At 51.6% G+C, this 16209-nt stretch overlaps 1 protein-coding gene across 1 annotated transcript in view; it reads left to right on the top strand.

Moving 5' to 3' along the window:
• LOC114773666 (ecto-NOX disulfide-thiol exchanger 2-like) overlaps positions 1-14576 on the top strand; it is a gene marked incomplete at its 3' end in the record, with an annotated part of 84447 nt that extends 69871 nt beyond the window's left edge. Inside the window, exons 4-8 of the mRNA XM_028965901.1 lie at positions 1434-1589; positions 2684-2734; positions 8650-8856; positions 10918-11151; positions 14280-14576. Coding sequence (XP_028821734.1) covers positions 1434-1589; positions 2684-2734; positions 8650-8856; positions 10918-11151; positions 14280-14576 — 945 coding nt within the window. The remainder of the gene's footprint in view (positions 1-1433; positions 1590-2683; positions 2735-8649; positions 8857-10917; positions 11152-14279) is intronic.
• Positions 14577-16209: the final 1633 nt, after the last annotated feature.

The following is a 16209-nucleotide window of genomic DNA, read 5'->3' as shown; positions in this document are numbered from 1 at the left end:
GAGTCGCACCTGCCGGCGCCAAGTCACATGAAAGGCCGTCTTACACACACACGGCGAGAGCTCCTGACTTGTAGATGCCGCCCGGGAGACGCCGCCAGAGGCCGGCTTCACCCAGACAGACGTGACGTTTTTTAAGACGTGTTTAAAGCACTGGCCTCCTCTGATCTGAGATCAGCAGGCGGGCCTTCGCCTCGCCCCCGACGCCCTGCCCCTCCGGCAGCTCGGAGCTGATAGCTGATCCCCGGTCAGATAAATCCTGCTCTCCGCGACCCCGCATCCTCCGCTCTGCTGCGGGCGGCGTCGATTCTTTAATCTCCACCGAGCCGGACCCCGCCGGACCCCACCTATCCTCCGTCTGCATCAGCTGCGCCGCGTCGGAATGCAGGGATGGAATTTCAAAGTTGGCCGGAGCCCCTGGGTGCTGCTGTGCTGCAGTGGAATTCTAATATGACGGCGTCTCTCACTTCCACATCACTCGCTCCATCTGGCGCCGCCATCGTGGCCCACCAGCAAGGGTTAAATACAGAGGACACGTTTCACCGTGTCACCGTGTGCTGTGCTGCAGTGATTCACCATGACAATCACATTCCACTCTGGAATTCCGGTGGCTGCGCCACGAGAGGCGGGCAGAGGCGCCACGGGGTCGCCCGCTCGTAACTTCCTGACGCGGTTATTTCTGTTTATTTCGGGGTTCATTTTCTCTGCTGTGAGACGTGCGTGTCTGTGTCCTCCACATCAATCGCTGTAAATGAAAGAATCTGTGGACTTGAAACCCGTTCACGTGGGCTGTGTGTGTTTTAGCAGAAGCCAGCGGTGTGTGTGTGTGTGTGTGTGTGTGTGTGTTTTCTGTGGGCAAAGGCCAGCACAAACAGTCAGAGCGTTGAGTCAATATAGGCTGCATGAGGGGATGAGTTGAGATGCAGTTTTATTTATTAATGAGCGCCGGCGCTCGCTGTATTTTTGGCTTTTTTTTCCTCGGCGGTTCTGGCTTCAGCCGGCGGTGCCGTGCTAAACTACTGTTACTAAAGGAGAAATAGAAAAAGACTTACAAACAAGACGTACAATCGACAGAAATAAGGGGGTAGTCGTTTGGAAATGTTTGCTGCGGTGCCCTTCTCTTACCAAAAATCAATCAATAAAAAATAATCACAACAAATCAGGATTTCTTTAAACTAAAGCTTGCTATATCATTTTAAAACGATTGCAGAGACAAGTGTTTGAAAGAGTCTCGGTCCTGAGCAGTACATTCACACGTGCATACATACGACCCAGCTGCATTAATGCCATTTCGAATGAATCTCGATTAACGTGCCCATTTTAAACGGCCAAATATACGTTTATTGCTGTGACCGAGGTTAAATATGTATGGTGGCTGTAGAATTATGGTTATAATTTCACCCATGCTGTATTTTTTGCATTTCTGTGCCCCCCAGATTTCGACCCGAGCCTTGGCATGATGACTGGTATTGCCCCAATGAACCCCATGCTGCCTGGCCTAGGCATCGTGCCGCCACCCATTTCTCAAGACATGCCCGTCGTCAAGGAGATCATCCACTGCAAGAGCTGCACCCTCTTCCCGCCCAACCCCAGTAAGACCCTCTGCAGACGCTCCATTCTCGGTGTCCCCCTTGCCATGTATGGTCTAGCTGACCTGGGATCAGCGTTGACAGATACGTCTCATCCCAGCCTCCATCTCACACTCCAGTTAGCATTTATGCATCGACAAGCATTCTTCTCCACTCTCATGCATTTTAAATGACCGTATTGACTTTCGGCCGCCGAGCAGAGCAAGAAAAAACGTCTCTTTCATTTCTGTCTGAGGTTCTGAATTATGCTGGCAGCTTAGGGACCCGCTGGAGGGGGGAATATTGACTTGACATAATAATTGTGATGGGTTCTAAGGTCTGGGTCCAGGAAGAACATTTCTGGACCATACATAAGCATGCTTAGAGATACGTCTTTGGACGGACCAATCACGACATCCTTCATTCGTAAACTGAATAAGCGAGTGGTTTGATTGAGATTGAAGCGTTTGATTTGTTTTGCTGCCAAGATTTGAGACCTTTATAATCACAGACAAGGTGCACCCAGAAAATTTAAAGTGAGCATTTAATACCGGAACACTAATGTGCCTGTTTCCCAGAAATCAATGCTGCTCACATTCGTTTTTAAACAGTTTTTACTGGAGTTTTTTTTTTTTTTTTTTTTTTTACCAGTGCAGGCAGAAAATCCTCATTAGACCAAGTGAAATTCTACGAATGCATGTTTTATCCCGGCAGGGCACAGAATATCATGCGGGAATAATTTAGGTAAATGGAGTCGAGTGGGACCTCGCTCCTTTTAAACATGTGGACAGATGATGGAAGTGAGGGAGCGGAGACGAGTGCAGGATGTCGTCCCATCAGCATTCATGGTCCATCTGAGGGGGATGGAGGCCTGTAATTGGACCAATGACCTCTCTGCAGACAGGACATGTAGAATATGCCTCGCTGGCCGGGGAGGTGGGAGGTCTCCATCTTCCCTACAGACGGGGGTCAGGAGGGACACTAATTACCTGCTCTCCCTCTCTCTCTCTCTCCCTCTGTGTGTGGTGTGTGTGTGTGTGTGTGTGTGTGTGTGTGTGTGTGTGTGTGTGTGTGTGTGTGTGTGTGTGTGTTTTGGCTTAACACCGCGCTAATCACAGACTGCACAGTGTTCAGCGGCCACCACCTCAGGGCCTCAGTTCAGACATCCGGTGCCAAATACTTTATTTACTTATTGATCTTGTACTTTTTCTCGCCTTTAAGAGCTAGAAGTTTTGCATAGATCTCAAAAACACCTACCAGTGTGTGTGTGTGTGAGTGTGTGTGTATGTGTGTGTGTGTGTGTGTGTGTGTACAGACGTGACCGTGTTTCAGTGATTAGTACAGCGGGATCGAGATCAGTGAATCTACACAGAAGGTCATTGATAATTCAATTTCTTTTACTTTACATGCCTAATACGTCTCCTTTCATGCACTGTAATTTACTGCACATGAATAAAATAAAAATAAAGTCAAGTTGTCATTAGATACAGTTAGTTACACATAAATACACTATGTTCATTACATAGTTATTACCTCATGATGTTACATCACATTGAGAGAGACGGTTCCCGACTCATCCTGATGCAATCCGATGTGGGAGCGGAGACACTCCCGCAGTGGGAATATCCCCCCGACCTTCCTGTCGAGGTCACTTCACTGGTTAAACGGGGCGCTTTGTTAATCATCGGGACGTTTTTTGATGGTTTGTGGTGTGAGACAGGTCAGGACCAGGCGGTGCGTTCTCAGACCCCGAACCCCAGCGCTCTATATCAACACTATCGAACGCCGTGTTTGTTCTTCATCTCTCAAAAAGCAAAGGGGACAGAGGACCCAGAAGAATCGCTGTCATACAGGGGCTCGGTCACCACTCGTTCTCTTGTCTCAGAGCGACGCGCAGGACGACGAGAGAGGAGTCCTTTTACCCACCTGACCGCACCAGGCAACGCGCAAGAACCTCCCAGGAAGCGCGCTGGAGCTCTCATTACCCATAATCCCATGAAAACATGGTTGCCCTCTCACCAGTGGGCGGGCTCGCCATGCAGTTGATTACTGCAACTTTATTCTTGCACTTCAAGAAGTGAATATGAATATTATTTTTTATTAAAATTATTACCCTCATGAATATCAACAACATTTCCCCGCAGCCAATGAGAAGGCGGGTTGGAATTTAAGTCATTGTATCTCGTACCCTCTCCTCGGTTTCTTGGCTCCGCCCCTATCCCGCTCGCCGCTGCTTGATCAGAACAAGGGTGCTTCAGGCCGCAAGTCTGATGAAAAGATCTTCGCTGGAGGTCCGTGATATGTGGTGCGGTCCCACCCCATTAGTGCTGTGAGGGGACGGCGCAGATTATGATGGCGGCGCGACAGTGAGGGCATAACAGCCGCCTCTCTGGTTCATTTAAGAGCCCATGACCCCTGCCGCTCTGATTTACTGGACCTGAGGAACCTAAAAGGAGGAGCAGGAGGAGGGTATCACAACCTTTACGTTTTATCCCTCTCTGGGGGCAATACTGAAGAACCACGAAACCAAAAAGTCCCTGTAAACAGACTTCTGTAATCTACCAACGGCATTAGTCCCACAATGCCTCACACCACTGGCCCCAGATCAGTCCTGGCACCCGTCCCCACCCGGCTGAGACTGACGAGAGGTGTGTGTATCTGTTGTGCTCATATAGGAGCCATTTCAGCAGATGTGGGGGCATCTGTGAGGCCAGCGGTGGCCTAGCGGTTAAGGAAGTGGCCCCATAAACAGAAGGTTGCCGGTTCGAATCCCAATCCAACAAGGTGCCACTGAGGTCCCCTTGATGAAGGTCCCGTCCGCACACACTGCTCCCCGGGTGCCTGTCAAGGGTGATATTTCACTGTGTGCACCATGGGCTGTGCTGCTGTGTATTACAATGACAATCATTTTTTTCTTTCACTGGGAAAACTGATCAGATACTAAAAAGCAACAGCCAATTGATTAGGCTTTGGATTCTAAGGTTAGGTTTATTTTTTAAGTTAGGTTTATGTTTATAATACAGATGATATTTCCCGTGTGCATGTTTTACGTGTAGGTGTCTCAGTGTGTCTGTGTCTGTGTGTGTTTCTGTATTAGTGTTTGGTGTGTGTGTGTGTGTGAGTCAGCAGCCTGTTCTCGGTGCACTTGTCATCGTCACAGCAGGTTCCGTATGTTCTCCATCAGCGATGCAGCAGCACCCCGAGGTGCCCCGGCGCCGGGCCTGAGACTGACCTTTACACCCGTCACGCTGTCTGACTGGCGGCTGCAGGAGACGCATCAACCCTCATCTGTGTCAGAGCTCATCCGTGCACACACCTTGTCCGTGCACACACACACACACACACATGCATACACATACACACACACACACACATACATACATACATGCGCACACACACACACAGTGGTGGCCTAGCGGTTAAGGATTCGTCCCCGCAATCAGAAGGTTGCCAGTTCGAGTCCCGATCCGCCAAGGTGCCACTGAGCAAAGCGCCGTCCCCACACACTGCTCCCCGGGCGCCTGTCATGGTGATGGTTAAATACAGAGGACACATTTTGTTGTGTGCACAGTGTGCTGTGCTGCTGTGTATCACAAGTGACAATCACTTCACAAATACACACCCACACACACACACACACACAACACACACATTTGTAAGACTCCCACCCTCATTTACAGGGTTGAGTTGAAACGCTCTAGTATCCAGACGACAGTTTTTGTTTGTTTGGATCAGCAATGCGTCCCATCATTTTCTGTCATGCGCGTCCTCTGTAGAACCCGCAGCTGTTGGGTGAGAACGCGGTGGCGGCCTCGGCGGGTTCCGTGTGAAGAGTGTTTGCGATCAGCACCGCAGGGCTTGAAACGCCTGCCTGCTTATCGCTTCCAGGAAGACAAACGGCAGCGGCGGGGACCCGAGCGCCACTGCGGCGTTTCCGGCTTATCAGCTCGGACCCCTCCGCGGTGGACGTCTAGAACACGCTGCGCTCCTCCGCACACCTCCTCGCGGGCGCTGCGCCCCGCCGAGCCTGGCCTGGGAGCCGCCGGAGTTATTTACGGGGCCTGTTAGCCTTCAAACGGTTCTCATTTCAAACGGAACACGTGTGAGGGGCGGGACCAACCAAGCGACTCGCAACCAGCCTCAAACAGTGATCATCACCTAAACTTTGATTCTACTACTGAACGTGAAGTGACTGTCATTGTGAAACACTGCAGCACAGCACACGGTGACACGGTGAAACGTGTCCTCTGTATTTAACCATCTCCCTTGGTGAGCAGTGGGCACCATGACAGGCGCCCGGGGAGCAGGTGTGGCCACGGGGCCTTCATCAAGTTTAACGTGAAGTGATTGTCACATGTGATACACAGCAGCACAGCACACGGTGCACACAGTGAAATTTGTCCTCTGCATTTAACCATCAGCCTTGGTGAGCAGTGGGCGGCCATGACAGGCGCCCGGGGAGCAGTGTGTGGGGACGGTGCTTTGCTCAGTGGCACCTCGGCGGATCGGGATTCGAACCCGCAACCTTCTGGTTACAGCCCACTAATCGCTGGCATGAAGGAAGGAAATGGACGTACTCGTGTGTATCAGCGGAGTAGTTCTGTACGGGTGGGTAGCGGTGATAAAATCCGTCTTCGTCCGTGTGCGTGGCTGAAATGTGGCTGCGTGAGGCAGCTTTTGATGTGGAATTGTTGCATCGAGGAGAGAAAATTGATGCGACGTTATTGGCGCCTCATTTGTCAGGTGTTTATTACCGGGGGTGAAAATAAATGCCGCGTCTGTGCCGGCGCTCACGGAGCGTCAAAATAAGAGGTTCTCTTGCCGTGTTGTGCACGATGGCAGATATGAAGCGAACCGCTTCAAACAATCGAAGCAGCGCCGCGCGGCGCCCCACTCCAGTCTAGAGCCTCGCTGTAAAAACAAATCAGTCGCCGGGCCGGCGCTCCACACGTCCAAATGGGCACGTTTCCCTCCTTGCGTTTCCCTCGGTAAAAAGAAAAATGTGAGGTGATTGTCACTTGTGATACACAGCAGCACAGCACACGGTGCACACAGTGAAACGTGCCCTCTGCATTTAACCCATCACCCTTGGTGAGCAGTGGGCGGCCATGACAGGCGCCCGGGGAGCAGCGTGTGGGGACGGTGCTTTGCTCAGTGGCACCTTGGTGGCACCTTGGCAGATGGGGATTGGAACCGGCAACCTTCTGATTACGGGGCCGCTTCCACCACTGGCCCCACTGGCCGGTTATCGAGCCGCCATCGGAAGGTGCAGAAGGCCGGCAGTCGGGTCGGCGCCATCTGGAAGATGCCCTTTAGCGTGGCCGCTGCTCCGGCTCTGCGATAACAAGCCGCTATAATAAGGCCGCGCTGTCAGACGGCTGACCTTCGGCACAGCCGCAGGTCGCCGCGGCAACCGGAGGACGAGGGGAGGCGGCGTCTCGGAAAAATAACAACACCGTAAACAGGGATTTGGCTGAGCGGGGCGCTGAAGGATGGGGTGTGGCGTTACAGGGCGTGGACGGGTGTGATGTGAAGTCGGAAACGTGAGCATATTTACCATGAGCCACCACAGTCTCACACCGGACTAAACCAAGGTCACAAAAAGGTCACGTCTAGACTCCGGTTTTCGAGGCGAAAATCGTTATATTTTCGTAAACTGGTTTCTTTTTCAGCACAGCAGCTCGGAGATGAAACACTACAACCGTAAAGTTTTGTTCTGGAAGGCCACGGCGATATCGGTGGTGCAACCAGTCAGCGGGAGCGCTGGACCAGGGGGGATTTCACACCCTTTTTTATCGATTTGGTTCACCAACTGGCAGGTTATTCTCCATCACGTCACGTCTCGAGCGCTACTCGGAGTTGCGTAGTGGATCAGAACCTGACGGGACTTTTCACCGTTTTCACAACTCCGTCGGTTTGGATGAGATCCGGCTGACATGCGGCTCCCTGGTTTATGGATGCGGCCTCCTCCCGCTGTTCCTGAAGAACGGAACATGAAGAAGCTCTTCTTTTCTCTCGTACGAAGCAGGGCCAGCATTCCGCACGGGCAGGTTTCAGGGGGTATTCCATAAATCCATAACTTTCCAGACGCCGGCGACCGTGACAGTCCTCCTTCAGACGGGCGGCGATTGGCTATAATCCGGAACCGCGGGTCCATTGATTACTTTCTCGCGGCAGCCCAGACGGAGCTAATTGCGTTTCTGGGGGATGAAATGTCTGATCCGTCAGAGATTAACTCTGTAGATCCTGCGCGGTGGCGAAGGAGGTCGGTTTAATTAGCCGGGAGCGTCTCCGCGTGCACTTTATGCTGATGCTGGTTGACAGACGGAGGAATTACACGTACGTCTCCTCTGGAATTAATAAAGAAGACGCATTAGTCTGATTCATTTCAGACCTGTCACTTTATTGCGTCTGTGCGCCGTTCATATTAATTCTGTTTGTTTTATTCCCGCGAGCGATGCCAACGTCAGCCGGGCAAAAATGTGACTTTAATTCGCAGCGTAAAACAGTTGCGAGAGCGGCAGCGGCGTCCACGTGGTGATGGATCTTCTCGCCCTTTGGCCCTTCGTTCGCTGCTCGGCCACAGATCCCAGTCGCGTTGGGGCCCATTTACCTACAGAGGCGGCCAATTAATCATGCGAACATTCATGATGTTAAAAGCCGACTCACTTCAATCAGATCCGTATTTTTCTGCAGAGTGACTTCTGTTATCAAGCAGCAGTATTACATTGATTATGAACGTATTTGTGGAGTAAATGCTGCTTCTTTCCCCCGCAGAACCCTCGTCTTCAGTTGTGGTGTTTGTTATAAAGACCAAATGCACAATTGCCTCTCATTGCATAATGGCAGCGAGCCAACAGATACCCAGTTTAATATTAAATATGCACACACCAAAGACAAGGTGCAAAATACAAAAAAAGAAATAATAAAATATATGCCACAAGGTAAATGTGGACACAGTAATAAGAACTGCGAATATCTGCAGGATGAGAATATTGCACAAGCAGATTATTACACTTGAGGGGATGAGGGGGACGTAGATAAACAAGGATCAGTGGTTTTATTTTTAATTATTTTTTCCCAGATCTGCCCCCTCCAGCCACCAGGGAGAGACCCCCCGGCTGCAAGACCGTGTTCGTGGGAGGACTGCCGGAGAACGGCACCGAGCAGATCATCATGGAGATCTTCGAGCAGGCAGGCGACATCGTCGCCATCCGCAAGAGCAAGAAGAACTTCTGCCACATCCGCTTTGCCGAGGAGCAGATGGTGGACAAGGCACTTTTCCTGTCCGGTACGAGTCCTCTTACCCACAATGCCCTGAAACGTGCACTGCAGCCTGATCACCACTTATCTAGAGGTGTTGTTCATCCCATTCACACAACGCATGATGGATGTGTGGGAATCGAGAGGCCCAGTGGGGACATTTTCTGCGCTTGCACGCCGCAATATGAGGACCACGGCCTGGTGAATGGAGGTCAACGAGGAGACAAGAAAGCTGGCCCTTTTATAGCGTAGTAAATTCCCATTTCTCGTTATTGAGTCGGACCAAGGGGATAAAACAGACCTTTCCCTCTCGTACCTTATCGGGCTTCCTCAGCACGCCATCGCCAGACACGGCCCTAAATCACCATCTGTATGCAAACAGCGGGACGTATATCCCTGCTTCACAAAAGCCCGTTTAGAGGCGCGGGCCGCGGCAATAATGCTCTCGCCGTTATTTACCGTTTTCTGACTGTTGCCGTCTCCTCAGGACGTCACGAGGAGAGAGAGGGTGGGGCCACTTATTTATTTATTTGTTTGTTTGGGTTTTTTTTTTTTTTGCGAGATGGAAGCTGTGGCCCATATATTACGTGTCCTTGTGACGGGGCTCTGCAGGCCTTTCCATAAATAACGCCACTCATTTCACACAGCGAACACACCATATGAAATATTTAACGACGTCTGGGAGCCGTAAAGCCAAAGGCGCGGGAGGGGGCGGGCGCAGGGCCATGCGGGGGCGGGCCGCGGCGGAAGTGCGCGAAGGACCACTCTCATTCCTTCTGACAGGGCTAACACGAGCGACCTCTCTGTTCCCCTCTCTTATTCATCCTCCTCCTCTCTTGCTTTTTTCCTCTGCTTTACTTACATCTCACACACACGCACACACACACACACACACACACACCTAGTACACAAACACACCATCTGAATTCATTCCGCCCACACTAACCTCTCCTTTCTTTGTTTGAATGCTGATGAGGGTGAAGGTTAGATTGGAGGGTGTTTTATAGATTAGCAAGCATTTTACACTAAATCTTCAGTTAAATACACACACACACACAAAAAACACCCCACACTGCAGTAGTTTTGGTTTTTACAACTTTACACATGAATGACACGAAATCGAGCCGATTCATCACAATCTGTCAGTCGATAGGTCTCAAGTGTACAATTTCCTCATATTTTTCTGATTTCATATAACGTCACTTGTATTGTAACTGTGTACTCTGTGTATGTTGTGTGTGTTGTAGAGGTGTAGACGAGTGATAAGAGAAGTGTTGTTGGGTTCGAAGGGTTTTTTTTGAGCCATGGCTCAGAAGATATTAAAGATATTAACATTGACAATAAACATTGCTTGCATGACTTGGGTATATTAATTGTTTGGCAATGCTAGGCTGGATCTGGCAACACAGGCTCAGGAGCATTACGGCATTTACCAAAAGCCCTTATCCAGAGCGACTTACAACCAGTAGTGACAGGGACAGTCCCCCCCTGGAGACACTCAGGGTTAAGTGTCCTGCTCAGGGATACGATGGTAGTAAGTGGGGTTTGAACCTGGGTCTTCTGGTTCATAGGCGAGAGTGTTACCCACTGGGAGCATCGTCTGTAATGTATGTTGCATGTGTGTAAGTCTAAACTTACCGACACTAAAGTCCAACATGCAGCTCAAGAGGTATTTTTTTACTCGAGAAGATCCGCAGATGATATATTCCGTCTTTCCCCGTCTCATCCAGCCGCGCGGTTCTGTTTATTCGGCTTTCATGCGGTTCTGACAGAGGCACAGACAGATTAGAAGTGGTGCCTTTAGAAGGCCGGAGAAGACGGGAGGGCGGGATGGAGGGACGAGTCCCCGAAGATGGCATTTCCGCTCGCACACCGGTAATAATGCAGCTGGGGCTTTAGAGCGCCCAAGGTTCCCCGCATCATAAATCACGGCGTGGATTACAAGGGCTTCCAAGTGAGGCCGAATCCGGCAGTTCGAAGCGCATGGATAAATACAGAATGGGTTTTTAATAAAGGTCAGTGTGCTTGGGTTCGGCCTTTTTCTGGTTTACTTGGTCACAGCCTCACGGGGAGTCCCTCTCTGCCGCAGGGTACCGGATCAGGCTGGGCTCCAGCACGGATAAGAAGGACACGGGCCGGCTGCACGTGGACTTCGCCCAGGCGCGGGACGACCTGTACGAGTGGGAGTGTCGGCAGCGCATGCTGGCGCGCGAGGAGCGCCACCGCCGCCGCATCGAGGAGGACCGGCTGCGGCCGCCGTCCCCGCCCCCCATCGTCCACTACTCGGAGCACGAATGCAGCCAGCTCGGCGAGAAGATCAAAGGTGGGCGCTTTACGGATTCTCCGGTTTTCCCCGTCTCATCTCATCTTCAGTTTTAGTTCCATCTGCAGCTTCTGGCCAATTACAACAAAATCACTCAATTTTTTTAATAAAAACCAGTAGAATAAACCCAGATTATACTGGAGCTTTTTGTATCATTTCTTTATGAATAGGGGTGTTGGAAAATATCGATTAATTCATCGGGATATAATATCGGGATATAATCGTGACCCTTGTACTGTGATGCGTGTCGTATTTCCATCCTTGCCAATACACACCCCTATTTCTGAAGGAACGTTCTAGAAGTGCACTACAAGTATTATTCCTTTTCAGACGTTTGTGTGCAAGAGGTATAAGAAGTGCAGAGAATGGGAGCAGATGGACGCTGCACATATTGACAGACCACCCAGAATGAGGAAGTAGGGCGCGTGAGAGCTGTCAATCATGCCTACAGGCTCCTCCCCTTCTTAAAGTTCGGAAATAATAACAAGCTGGGCTGGGTAGTTAGTTCCAGGTAACTAGCAGGCGGTGGTTTGGACCTGGGACAAGAGGAGCGCTGCAGCACTTAAGGAAGCCCCTCACCGAGACCCGGCACCCTGACAAACCTCCACGGCCAACGGCGGTACAATTAGTCGGCAAACGAATCATTTCCACTCCGGGTTCGACAGAGAACCGCGGCGACAGGCGACTTTTCACACACTAGAGTGTTCCGCAGCCAGCTGCCATGCGCCTCGCGAAACGGCACGTTTGGTGTCGAAAGAGGAGGAACGAAAGTCTCATCACGCGTTCTGTCCCCGCTTCATACCGGCTGAGGGGCTCTTTTAACGATTACGCCAGGTTGCCGTGGTTTCGGATGATGGATTATTAATGCAAATCGCTGGATGGAGCTTTGAGGGGCTGTGCAGTCAGAGACGAATGTAAATAAATCAGCAGGACTGTTCACACACACACACACACACACACATGCATGTGCGCACATACACTCACACACCCGCACGCACACACACACATACATGCACACACACATGCACGCGCGCACACACTCACACACACACCCGCACGCACACCCACCCACGCACGCACACACACACACACACACATGCACGTGCGCACATACACTCACACACCCGCACGCACACCCACGCACACACACACACACCCGCGCGCACACCCACGCACACACACACATACATGCACACACACATGCACGCGCGCACACCCACACACACACCCACGCACACACACACATACATGCACACACACATGCACGCGCGCACACATACACGCACACGCACGCACACCCACGCACACACACACATACATGCACTCACATATGCACACACACACACACGCGCACACACACACACACATACATGCACACACACATGCACACGCACACACACGTGCACACGCAACACACACACACAGGCCATTTAAGACCGACAAAGCCATGACTGTATGAATATGGACGTTTTGATCGTGCACACTCGCCATGCTTGTTTGCTGGTGTAAGTCGGGCTCAGTATTCACCGGTGTTGGCGAGCAGGAGGAACCCGCCGCACTGAACACGATCGCTGCTGATGTTTAGAATGATTGACAGCTCTCATGCACAGTGAGTCCTCATTCTGGATTATTGAAACTCACATTAAATCTCACTGTTCTGTTATGTCCTTTATTGTTTTTATCTTATTTAAAACCTGAGAGTTGTGCGTTTGGTACAGTTGGCCATTCTCTATAAATCCATATATTCAGTCTGTAGAGCGCACCGGTACGCTCGTTTTTAAAAGAACAAACAAATTGCACATAAATAAGATGCGCTTGTCCATAATCCACCGGCGTCCCAGCGTCTAGTACTGGAATTGAGCAGCCTGAAGGTCCACAGGAACTCTCCGGCAAAAGCCATCGATCGTCATCGTGCTCACGTGCAGCGGCTCTGGTTGCTTCTTCGACAGCCAGACTGATCGCTTTTAACTCGAAAGTCGTACACGAAGCACGAAACGGCTGGTCAGAAGAATTAAAAGTAAAAAGTGACCTGATTGTCATTGTGAGACGCTGCAGCGCAGCACACGGTGACACGTTGAAAGGTGTCCTCTGTATTTAACCCTTGGTGAGCAGGGGGCACATGACAGGCGCCCAACTGGGGAGCAGGGTGGGGGACGGGACCTTCTTCAAGTTTAAAGTGAAGTGATTGTCACACGTGATACACAGCAGCACAGCACACGGTGCACACAGTGAAGTTTGTCCTCTGCATTTAACCATCACCCTGAGTGAGCAGTGGGCACCATGACAGGCGCCCGGGGAGCAGTGTGTGGGGACGGGACCTTCATCAGGAGGACCTCGGTGGCACCTCAGTGGCACCTTGGCGGGTCGGGATTCGAACCGGCTACCTTCTGATTGCGGCGCTGCTTCCTTAACCGCCAGCCCACCACTGCCCCAGGGCGGACGTCTGATTTATTGAGACGCCTCTTGAAAAATAGCAAAAAGTGTTTTTTCCGTGTGAGTGTGAGTGTGAGTGTGAGTGTGAGTGTGAGTGAGCTCCATTGTTCAACTCCATTGGTGTTAAACGTGTTGGTGGCAGGAAGCAATTTACCCAGAAATCAGCGGGTAAATTACGGTAAATTACCGGCGTGTCTGTATGTGTGTGTGTGCGGTCGCTCCTCAGCGTCGCCTGTTTGTTTGTGTGGACAGCTGGTGAGCCGACGCCCGTTCAGTCGCGAGTGCGATTGTGTTATTAACAATGAGAACCAATCGCCTCCCGTCCCCCGGCGTTATGATAAAATGTCCCGGGCCGCGGTGACCGGGGACGAGGGGACGTGACGGACGCGTCGAGCCAACAAAGAAAACAATGAAGCGTTAATGAAGGTGACTCTGTGACGCGCGGTGGCTCCAGGCCGCGGTGAATACGGTGTGAACGTGGCGCCCTGCGGTGCTCGGCCTCGTTCGCGCCGTCTGGCCTGATTCGCCTCGTCCCGCTAACTAGCGTCGGCGACGGGAACCGACCGTGACGTGCCGGGGTCCCTCTGTGGCACGCCGCCGGCGTGGCACCTTCCTCCTCGCCATCTGTCGCTCCGCCTCCCTTCTCACCCGCCGCCCCCCCTCCCTCTCTCTCTCCCTCTCTCGCTCGCCGCCAGACGACTCCAAGTTCCCCGAGGCGGTGCGCGTCCTGCTGACCTGGGTGGAGCGCGGCGAGGTGAGCCGGCGCAACGCCAACAACTTCTACTCCATGATCCAGTCGTCCAACAGCCACATCCGCCGCCTGATGAGCGAGAAGGCCGCGCACGAGAAGGAGATGGAGGAGGCCAAGGAGAAGTTCAAGAACTCACTCGCCTGCATACTAGTACAATGTAAGCACAGACCTGCACACACACACGCCTTACACACGCCTTACACACACCTTACACACACACACACACCTTACACACATATACGCCTTACACACGCCTTACACACACCTTACACACACCTTACACACACACACACATACACACATATACGCCTTACACACGCCTTACACACACACACACACACACACCTTACACACACATTACACACACACGCCTTACACACACCTTACACACACACACACCTTACACACACATGCCTTACACCTACCTTACACACATACACACACATACACACCTTAAACACACACACACACCTTACACACACATGCCTTACACACACACACCTTACACACATGCCTTACACCTACCTTACACACATACACACACATACACACCTTAAACACACACACACACCTTACACACACATGCCTTACACACACACACCTTACACACACATGCCTTACACCTACCTTACACACATACACACACATACACACCTTAAACACACACACACACACCTTACACACACATGCCTTACACCTTACACACACATGACTTACACACATGCCTTACACACATACACACACCTTACACACACACACGCCTTACACACACACACCTTACACACACATGCCATACACACACCTTACACACACACACCTTACACACATACACACACCTTACACACAACCCTTACACATATGCCTTACACACACACACACCTTACACACATACACACCTTACACACACACACCTTACACACATACACACACCTTACACACACGCCTTACACACATACACACATCTTACACACACATCTTACACACACACACAGGCGCACACACATCTTACACACACACACAGACATGTTGCACGCACACACCTTACCCACACACACACACACACACCAGCCTTACACACCTTACACACACACTGAATGGAGGCAGTCAAGTGTTGTTCAGCGCCTCGTGTCAGGTTCACACGTCTCATTATTACTGAATGATCAAAAGGACGAGGAAATGAAACGTCGGATCGCTGTCACGCACGTGCGCACACACACTCTCACACACACACACAAACACACAACACACACACACAACACACACACACACAACACAGAGAGCTGGGAACAGCAGGAGCGTGTAGAACAGGAACAGGAAGTGGGTAAGTGACAGTGACTGCTGCCCTAATGACACTCAGGGTGGTGCGGCCCCTTTCGGGCGCCACGTCGGGCCCCGAGTGCGGCGGCGGTGACATGCGCACATGCCTGCTGTCATCGCCGGACACCGGTGCTGAGAGATGACAGAGGTGAGCGCGGTTAACAAGACTCCTTCTCCTAATTTACCCGGGACACATGACAGGGTTCCCCGCCGCCGCGGTGCCCTTTATCTCTCGCGTCTCTGGTACAACCGCCACCCACCTCAGCTGGGCCTTTCCTTTGTAATTCCTGCCTTTTTTTTCGTTCCCCTGGTGGCGCGGGGCTCGGAAGCGGCGGCGAGACACAACTGGCGTGGTACGAGACTCGTGATAGGCGTAACATGGGAAGGGCCGTAATGTAGCTGCGGCAAGAGCTCATCACACAAAAAAATTCACACAAACAAAACAAACATAAATCAGCGTTGTTGTGCGGCGGCGGCGGAGAGAAGGTAAGTCCCGCCCCTGGCAGCGCCGTGGCGGACGCAGGTAGGGTATGTGGCACGGCCCGGCACGCCTCTAC

This window comes from Denticeps clupeoides, unplaced genomic scaffold (genome assembly GCF_900700375.1).
Source record: "Denticeps clupeoides unplaced genomic scaffold, fDenClu1.1, whole genome shotgun sequence".
Taxonomy (NCBI): Eukaryota; Metazoa; Chordata; class Actinopteri; order Clupeiformes; family Denticipitidae; genus Denticeps; species Denticeps clupeoides.
This window is presented reverse-complemented; position numbering and strand designations above follow the sequence as displayed.